A 10285-nucleotide genomic window follows, 5' to 3' on the forward strand; every position below is an offset into this window, starting at 1 on the left:
ACTATCTCCAAAGATATTTCCTCAGGTATTACTTTTATTTTTTCCAAAACTATCTTAGAAAATTCCTCCAGATATTTTTTCACAAATCCTTCAACCAAATTATCCAGTAGTTACTCTAGTAAATCTTCCAATGATTTCTAAAGTATTTCTTCCGAGAAATTCCACAAAGATATATTCCAGAGTGTTTGAAAAAAATAGCTTAAGGATTTTGTTTTTTCCAATGAATCCTACATTTTCATGTTGATTCCTTCAAAAATTCATACACGTTTCTTCCCAGAAATCCAAAATTCCCTGATAGTTTCTTCGAACAAATTTATATTATTTCATGAAATTTTCCAACATATCATCCACTCATGCAAATTCACCAAAAAATTCTCAAAAAATATCCCATGCAATTTTAAAAGATTAATAAAATATTTGCACTACAGCAATTCCTCCATCCTACACAAATTTCTATGAAAATTCTGTCCAATGTTTTTAGAGACATTTCTCCAGAAAATCTTGTGGAATACTATCCCGAGATTCGATTAATTTTTCTTCGCTTATCTTAACAAATTATCTAGAAAATATTTTAAAACTCCCTTAATGATCCAGGAGGTATTTAAGCGATCCTTGTTCATTAGGGTTGACTTTAAAACCTACACAAGTTTTATCAAAGGTTACTCTAGGATTTTCCTTACAAACAGCTCACGGATTTATTTTGCAGAAACATTTTTTTGGCATTTCCCTGGAGACATTCCTAGAAGAATTCCTGAAAAAATATAACTTACTTGAGAAAATCTCAAAGAATTACTGGAGGATTTTTTGTAGAAGTCTTTGATAGAATCTCTGGGGCTAAGTTATTGAGTGAATTTCAGAAGATGTTTTGACTGGGAATCTTGGAGAATGTCCTAGGAAAATCGTTGGAGTCATCTCTGGATAAAATCTTTGAAGAGTTAGGGCTTTCTTGAAAAATGTCTCAAAGGGGAGGTTTCTGTAGCTTGATAAGTAAATCACAATTTTATTGCGATCCTATATCATAATTTTATAAATGAAGATTTCAATACGTAGATTCAATGACATTTCAATTTACATAATAACAGTTCGTCCCGTAGTAAAGTTTGCATCACCATAAGTGATTTCCATACTAATTTCAAACGTGTTCATGGAAAATTATGAAACTTTGTATCCTGGTTCAATTTTTAATTAAGAATCAGAATATGTAAAAAAAACTGGATACCTTTAAACAAGCCAATTATGGCTTGGATTAATTGATACCTTTAAACAAGAAAATTAGTGGTGAAATTCTGTGGAAAATAATCAATCAAATATTGATTATTTTCCAACCTTTGAGAAATTTCCGGAGTAATATTCAATCATTTGGGCATATAATAGCATATTAATATATTTCTGTTGAAATTCCTTGTCGTAATGGCACGAAAAATTTTCAAAAAAAAAACATTTTTTTGATCTCAGAGTAATGTATGTTTCGATGCTATGAAGAATAATACTCTTATCTCATGGTTCCTATTAGGTTTCGTATTGTTTTTTTAGTCCATGCTTAGTCTTTTTTCGGCCTCTTTTTAATTCCTTTTAGGTTTCTCTAGAAAGAGGTCTGTAAGGACGAAAAGCTTTCTTAGTATTATGGTAACTACTGAAAGTATAACACCCTTTTATTTTCTGTTGAGTGGAAAAATCGACTAAAAATATGGCCAACTCAAAACCGACCAAAATGTCACTTACACTCCTTTGCGTTTAAGCCCCTCAAATATAGTAAACTTCAATTGCAAGTTCAGGGTTGAAATTTTTCTTGAAAAAAAAAGCTGAGGCAGAAAACTATCTTGAGATATTGCTGAGAGCTCGATGAGAAATTTTTTGAAGAATCTAAGTAATAATGTGTAGTGGAAAATTAAGAGGAATCCTAGAAGGCATTGCTAGACTCCAATATGTGGAGTTGTCCTTTATCAAATTCCTTGAAGTACCTATTCCTGAACGAATTCATTTCATCTAAGAACTTAAAGATGATTGGCAATAACTTCTAGGGGTTTATAACAAATTATTGTCAGATTTATTGCAAGACCCGTGTGAACTGTTGATAATACCTTCAAAAGATGTCTGGTAGGATCTTTTGCAGAAGATTTTTAGTTGGACTTCAAACGTTGATCAAAATTTGGATGAACGTAATTTAACATTAAACGTGAATTTTTAATATGTCACAGCTTGCGGCAGGTGAAAAGACAATTTTCACAAATTGATCAACACATTTGAAAAACAAAAAACTAATTTGTTTATTTATTATTTTTTTTAATTTCAGTGGAAAGTGTGTACCTGAAACCTTCTGCTGTTCCGTCTAAAAAGGTCCCCAAAATAGTGAAATCCAAAAAACGAGTCCAAAGGATGAAGCGTCCTCCCACTTATCTGTGCGACCACAACTACTGTGCATGGTATAGCATGCCACCTAAAAGCAACAAGATTTGTTTCATCCCTGGCTGTTGTTCAAGAGCAAGCAAAGATACATCTCTTCACAAATTTCCAAAACCAACCGAAAATCAGTACCGTCTTTGGCTAAATGCAATTAAGTGTCGAAAAATTCCCTCGAAAAATTCAACGATTTGCAGTAATCACTTTGTTGCGACAGACTATCTTCCAGGTAAGTAAAAGCTTATTTTCGTCATACAAATGTAAAAAATTTTTGATTACAGGTCGTAGGCGCCTAAAGACAACCGCTGTACCATCGAAGCATCTCTTTGAAAATGACTCATCTTCAACGAACACTTCGACGAATTTATCGACAAGTTCATGTACTACTACCGAAAGGTACGATGATGACAATGATCACACTTCTTCTGTGGATCATGAAGCAAACAATGAAGATATCCGTTCTTCAAAAGCGAAAGTAGAGACAGATAAGGATTCGACATCTCATGCTACCGACTTTGCCTCTTCAAATGTGGGAATGATTTATAATGTGAATCAGGATGTGAATGATATTGCGAAGCAGCAGTGTTCAATCGTTGGTCGAAAACACGATGATTCGCTGCTCAATGGAGATCGTTCCGGAAGCTTTCATCTTATCACAGGAAACAATACGGAAGGAGATAATGAAAAGCAGGTGCCTACAATCGATAATGAAACACAAGATGATTCCCGGCTAGGTGGAAACGCTTTCGGGTTGGAAATGATCAGAATGAGTACTCAACGAACAAAAGAAAATAAGGTAGAAGAAGAAGAAGCATATGTGGAATGTTCCCCTGCAAAAACTACGAAGCAGTCGCTTTCGATTAATAACCGGACCCAAGACGATTCACAGCTCGAGGACAATGATTCCGCATGGGATGCTTCCGGAATGAGTTCTCAGCTTGTCGAACGTGCCAGTAAGAAATTGAAGCATAAGGAAATTTTATCAGATCTGCTTATTACGGATAAGGAAGTGTCTGTATGGACTGGCATCCCCACCATAGTGCAACTCGAAGAAATCTGCCTAGCGTATCGTTCTTTAGAAAGTAGCTTGTTCCCAAGAAAGTTTAAAATGCACGCGACAGATCGTGTTATTTTAACTCTTGCAAAGTTAAAACAGAATATATCATTTGAAGCACTCGGAACTTTGTTCCGAATCAGTGGTGTAACCGTTTCTCATTATTTCTCGGCCACCATTCAGGTGCTCGCACGAATAATGAAGCGGTTCGTATATTGGCCGACTAGAGACGAGTTGAAGAAAAATATACCGTTATGTTTCCGGGAGCATTTCCCTAACGTAACAGTTATTTTGGATGCCACTGAAATTCCAATATGCTCATTGAAGTGCTTGAACTGTCGAATCGCCTGTTATTCAAACTATAAATCAAGACGAACTGTTAAGTTTTTAGTCGGCGTATCTCCAGCTGGCTTAATAACATTCATCAGCAGAGGATACTCTGGAAAATCTTCAGATAAAATGATTTTTAATGAAGAAAAGATCATTGATCGAATGGTACCGCATGTTGATGAAATTATGGTCGACAAAGGAGTGTCTATCGAAAAAGAATGCTCAATCAAATGTATTAAATTGCACATGCCTCCATTTCTGCGTGGAGAGCGCTTATCAGCGGTCGAAGCGAGCAGAAATGAAGCGATTGCTAGGGCACGCATACACGTAGAACGTGTGATTCAAAGAATAAAATTATTCGGCATTCTGAACTGTACGGTAAATGCAGCAACGCTTGGTCATATTGATGATATTATGGATACAATTTGCGGTATTGTAAATTTAACAAATCCAGTACTACGTGATGATAAGTTTTAAGGAAGTTCTTCAGAACCCACCCAACTATGCATCAGGTTTCAATTATGTTTCGTTTTTGACTTATGCAAGTTTTAGTAGAACATAAATATGAATATGCACAGGATGTCCAAAAATTTGAAACCGTCAAAAGCGCATGATAATCCGACATTTTCCTTAAATAAAACCATTTCTAAAATTTCAACCATTGTTTTTTTCATCAGCAAACCTCTCCATATAAAAATGTTTATCTTAGATTTACTGTAGATTAACCTGAACAGCGACCCACTTATATAGTCTCTGATGCTGAGTTAATATTTGACAACCGAGAACACTTCAATTGAATGCATCTGCACTCAATTCTCCATAACTCGATGAGCTGTAACACTATAAATAAAAATAAATAAATTCTAGTAAAACTATAAAGACTTAAGTCAAAGATGGATCGAAGCAAAGCCTCAAATTTTCAAAAGTACAAATCTGGAGAACCATATCCGTTCGCACTGAATTTGATCAATTGGTCAACTCTAGTGAGTGACCAATCGACCATGTTTTCAGCATGAACGGTTGTCTGGTACTCCATATTTCTGTCCTTGAAAATTTAAGGTGTGGCTTCTATTGCCACCCTCGCCCTACTTAGTCCCTAACGAAAAGTTACAAATTGAAATCGTAAATTTTAAAAAGTAGCAAAAACTAGTGGGTTAACCGTTTTCATTTCTGTTTCGCTTAAATGAAAGACACACCTATCTAGTTATAGAAACACTAAGGGAGATCCGAATTTGGTCACTGTGGTCACCGGGAACCTACTACATCTGAAAAAAGTCCCTTAAGGGTCTGTTTACTTTTATCACATGAGAGATGCGTACCTCTAGAGTTTCTATAATTTTGCACCAAGGAGAAGTTATTTTTGCACCGAGGAGAAAAGTTACTTTAGAGTCCTCATTAAGAATAGAGATATTTGCCTACCAGCTCTGTATGTATGTATTACTGGGAATAATCCTGTAAAAATTTGAATAATTAAACATAAACCAAGTGAAGAACCAAATAAAATCAAGAAGTGAGCGAAATATTTACACCGAATTTGAGATAAATAGGAAAGTATGCCAAGAAGATCAATCCTGGTTAGGTCCTTGTCATAAAAAATATACATTATAAACATATATAATTGTCAATTGTATTCTTTACCATCACTATAAATACTGAAACTTAATAAAGATTTCCATTAGTTGATGATTTCTTTATTTTAGAAATAAGTTATTCGCAAAACAAACCATATTTACTCTCAGCATAATTTACACATTATTCTTAACTAATTGTGACAGCATACGGTTAAAGTACAGTTTTTTCAATTCATTTATCATATTTTGTGTGAAGCTTTTGTCAAACGGAACTTCGATTACTATAAAATCATCATCTTTTTTAGAGTAGGGAAAGTGTACCAGTTATGGCCATAGTGGTTCCCTATTTGGCCATACGTAAAATTCCGATCACTTTCACATTTTAAATCTTTTTCAATGTTTAAACATCAAGATATATCTAAAATCTTACTACTACAACCCAAAAAATTTTTCAAAATGTGAAAACATTCAAGTAATCCCGTATGGCGAAATAGGGAACCACTATGTCCATAACTGGTACATCTACCCTATATGATGAAGTCGCATGTAATACAATTCAATATCCACATGTTTATCTGAATTTGACAATAGTACATATGCTGCTCGGACAATTTAATATCTGATGTGGTAGAATTTTTGATATATCGTCTAACAGCAGCAGAGTCCAAGAGGTCCGCTAACGACATTTCTTCGTTGCCTGGACATTTGATTTCAAGCAGCACCTGAGAATAAACGTCGACGCCATCTGGAGAGCCAGCTATCCAACACTCATTGGGGTGAACCACCAAGCCACATTTTTTCACAAGAGGATTACGATTTTTCTTGTAGCAGTCATATGCAAGTTGTTCGGTGTCCTTTCCATACTTAGTGGCTTTAACATTTATTCCTTTTATATCCCAATATTGCTCAATTTTTTTACCCCAATCTGGGTTTTTATTTTTAAGATAGGTGAATAATTTGTAAGCCGAACTTGCCGTAATTCTCTTGGTACGGTGAATTTTCCAGTCATTGGTTGATTGGTCACGTGTTTCCAATGCAATTCTTATTACCTTAGTGATATCAACATTAACGTAATTTTTATAATATTCCGATTGTTCGAATGAACTCATATTACAATCCTGAACATAAATTTTGGACAAGTTCAGGTTCAGGCATCGTGTGAGTTCTTCTTCAGTGATGTAGATATTCAATTCGTCACCTTCAACTGAATTCTGCAAGGCTCGATTAGGATACGTTTTGAGCTCGTTCAAAAAACGCCCTTCAATATGTTTGAAGATTGCTGATTGTTTCGAAACTGAAACACATTTAGATGATATCAGTATACATTTTGAGTAATTTACTACATTTGTTTTTACCTGATAAAATTCGGTTGAACGACGTGGACAAAATTTCCTCCTCGGTTTGACTGTTTGAAACAGAGCAAGGAAGGCCATATGGTTGAGTCACGCAGCATAGGTCCTTGATTCGCTTTGCCCTCCAAGGCACCGGTTTCCTCGATTTGGTCATACCCCATGCTTGTTTCACGTCTGTACATGAAAGGTATTCGAGTTTTGGGTGTCTGTTAAGGATTTGAAATTGATTAGTTATATGAAGGCGTTTTAATTGTATCCCACAACGGTACTTACTTCTCTATATGGAGCAAACATGCAACAATATGCTTGCATTTAGCTGTTCCAGCTTTGCAAGAACATTTCAGTGTCCATTTAGAAATGTCCTGTTGCAGCTTCAAGAACACTTCATGTGGAGCCAATCCAGGATGCGAGGTCTGAGTCACGTAACCAGTGACTTCCGTATTTACTGCATCTTGCTGGCGGTACCCGATGCAGATTACATGATTTGCGGCATATACAGCATAACCTTCTTTGATCGGCCGCACAGATTCGCCCACATAATCCAGAATATCCACTATGGTTACTTCAAGCTCGACATCCGGGGCGCACTTTTTCAAATCTGAAAGTATAATTCATAACCTCTTATTCACGATTTGAATCCGGATCTCAAATATATGGGTGAAAACTACATACAAACAAAGAATGTTTGAACTAATCGATAAAACATGTTTTTTATCATTACCTGATTGCTGCATTATCGATGTTATCTCCGTAATTCGTTAATAAAAATGAAAATACTTTTCACTACTGATATGCACTTGGTACGAAATAAACAAAGATCCCCTCCAACATAGTTCATATGTCAAAACGGAGATGGCGCTTCGATCGTCTTGAGTTTTGCGCTTGACAGTCAATATTTGATTAGATAAAACCGGAAAATATTGCAAAAACAGCATAAAACCAAAATTTGGGCTGGACGTCAGAGATCGTAACATGAACGACGGAAAATTCTTCAAATTTCCTCCCTATACTAAACTTACCTTCTCTAGCTATTAGCTTTACTAAATGCACAGTTAACACACTAGTAACAGTTATAATTTATGCTTCCAATTGGTAGAATACTGCGAATAAAACGCCTAAATTGCTAGATCGTCGTCATTTTTTCCACTTTTTCCATGCACACACGACAAACGACGGCACCGAACTGTCAAGCAAACTATAGGGCATACTTGGCGTACAGAACAGGAGCTGTCATCTAGCGGCGCACACTGGAAATTGGATTTCGATTATACACGCAAACAAATTTTGTTGTATAATCTACACGGAGAGATATGAAAAAACTAGTTAGAGTACTAATTATTACATCTACCACATTTAAGACTTTTAATCCTTGCTAATCATATTCGTTTATACTTGCCCATGCATTTTCAAGAATTATTATTGGCGGTGCATTTGCGTTGACAGATGCTACACTTTGGACTTGGTTGTTTTTGTCTGTTGCAGATTTGTTTTATTTTCGCTCTCAGTCAGGAGCATCTTTGAGATGTCTCCCAAGTTCGCGGAATTTAGTGGATTTTCAAGTATATAGTGGCGCTTATAAGCTTTAGCTGAAAGCCTGCTGCTATTATGTACACTGTGTATGTACTTTCGAAACTGAATGCTGCTATTATTGTCGCGAAAAGTTCTTTCCCCCCCAATCGAGAATATCAGGCTCCACATGTGCGGACAAATGGTAAGTTCCGGAATAACGTACATGTACCATCGTATCAACCATCACCTTGGCGCACTAATCAGACTTATTTTCCATTTTCTCCAGGTTTCCTCCATTACCCAGCATCGGGGCGAGCCAAGTGATTCTTGAATCAGCGAGGAAGATCGCAGGAAGTTGATGAGTTCATCTTGTGGCAGCAGTATTTGCGATACAATTTGTTTTTACCGAAGGTGTCTTAGCATAACGCGATAGATGATAACAAGGATCATGTGACTTATTTTAATAAACCAATATTTATCATTTTGTTTCATTTCTTTACTTTGTTTGTTTTCATATTCTTCCTTGAAATCTTGAAGGTAAACAAAAGCATACCGCAGCATAAAAAAAGAAAGACATATATGCATCACGATTAATAAATATCGTTTATACTAAGCATGATTAATCCCCAAATATGCACCCCATGGGGTGAATAGATTGAATATCATTTTAGTATAACCTTTAAGCTTTTCAGTATATAATTATTTAAGCGTGTACCGAATCCATGGTAGAATTAAGAACTGCACCAACAATTTTCTACCGACTACAAAAATCTGTTAAGTTTACTATAATCTGGTGAATATCCCGCATAGAAAAATACAATTTGCTGTTCATTCCAAACAGTAAGTTTCTTTTAACTGTTATGGTAAGTGTATCACAAGCAGTTGCTATTTTATTAAACAATATGAAGCCTTAAGATAGGAACTGTTAAAAATTGTTAAAGTAAACTATCCTAAACAGTGACGTAACACTATAATGTGTAGATATTGTTGAACAATATAGGCATGTTTTGTTCTTTTATATGAGTAACAACTCATGTATGTGCACTTTACTATATAAGACTTCATTGCAACAGTTTGGCGAACGGTCGCCGATACACGCTTTTAAAAATATAGTTGGCAGTAAGTGAAGTAACAACAATACTTTCATTTTTCGAACAGATGCACTTTATACACGTCGACATTTGCATAACTGTGTTAATCATAATTTATTAAATTAATACGAGAAAACAAAAATAATTATTTTTTTCGATGATTGTGCGAAAGTTTTTGATCACTGAGTATATTATTTTTTAGCGTGCATTTTTCTGTGCCTCTTTCGAGACCGTGAAAAAAACAACAACCAAAACCTCGGTCACGAAAAGTTTGTTCCGTTTTTTCCTTCGAGGATGCAGAAAAACAGCGATGGTACATTGTGCGGCCTACGGCTTGAGGAAACAGGTAAGTTGGTGAACGTAAGTCATGAATACAGCGTTATTGATTACGTTTTTCTTTTTCAGTTCAACAAAAGGAGAATTGAAGACCCGGCTACCGCCTGGGCCACAAGAAAAATACGCATCAAAAACGATTTCAAACCACGTCCGTAGCAACATCGTAAGTAAAATTTAGAATTGATATTGTTAATTTGAATGGTAAAACTGGCTATCCTTTTATGTTGCAGTTCCTGTTACACCGACGGACTTGTACCCCGGCAGCAGCATCACCAGAACACCAGATATAATCCTCGGCAGGATCATATCCATAATCCCGATCCTTGCTTAATCATTCCGGGAGGGCCAGTAGACGACCGACGATTTTTTGTAATTTTCGAGCTTCTGAATGCTCAACAGAAACGAGCAGGTCGGATAATGAAAATTCTGATTTAAGCTCAAGTTTTGTGTTTATAAATAATATAGCATAATGAAATACAGAAAAAAGGTTAAACTTGTTGTTGAAATTATTTCTTATTCAATTTGTTCGAAAATAATTCTTATAATATAAACATTTAAGTACAGTACCGCATACGGTTCAAATACCGTAACAAACCATATTTCAATAATTACACATACATTACCCGTTTTCATTCCAATCAT

At 35.6% G+C, this 10285-nt stretch overlaps 1 protein-coding gene and 1 long non-coding RNA gene across 5 annotated transcripts in view; one reads left to right on the forward strand and one right to left on the reverse strand.

Moving 5' to 3' along the window:
• LOC110679851 (piggyBac transposable element-derived protein 1-like) overlaps positions 1-7812 on the reverse strand; it is a 66795-nt gene extending 58983 nt beyond the window's left edge. The window contains exons 1-4 of one of the 4 annotated variants that reach the window (XM_021855741.1): positions 7727-7812; positions 6981-7305; positions 6711-6913; positions 5834-6649 (exon numbers count right to left, since the gene is read on the reverse strand). In XM_021855741.1, coding sequence (XP_021711433.1) covers positions 5883-6649; positions 6711-6861 — 918 coding nt within the window. In that variant the 5' untranslated portion in view covers positions 6862-6913; positions 6981-7305; positions 7727-7812 and the 3' untranslated portion in view covers positions 5834-5882. The other 3 variants (XM_021855739.1, XM_021855742.1, XM_021855740.1) reach the window with 3 other exon arrangements.
• A 1685-nt stretch (positions 7813-9497) lies between these two features.
• On the forward strand, positions 9498-9989 carry LOC110678993. Its single transcript, XR_002502116.1, has 2 exons — positions 9498-9806; positions 9874-9989. It is a non-coding gene; the product is annotated as an uncharacterized LOC110678993 (long non-coding RNA).
• Positions 9990-10285: the final 296 nt, after the last annotated feature.

The sequence above is a fragment of the Aedes aegypti genome, chromosome 3, assembly GCF_002204515.2.
Source record: "Aedes aegypti strain LVP_AGWG chromosome 3, AaegL5.0 Primary Assembly, whole genome shotgun sequence".
NCBI lineage: Eukaryota > Metazoa > Arthropoda > Insecta > Diptera > Culicidae > Aedes > Aedes aegypti.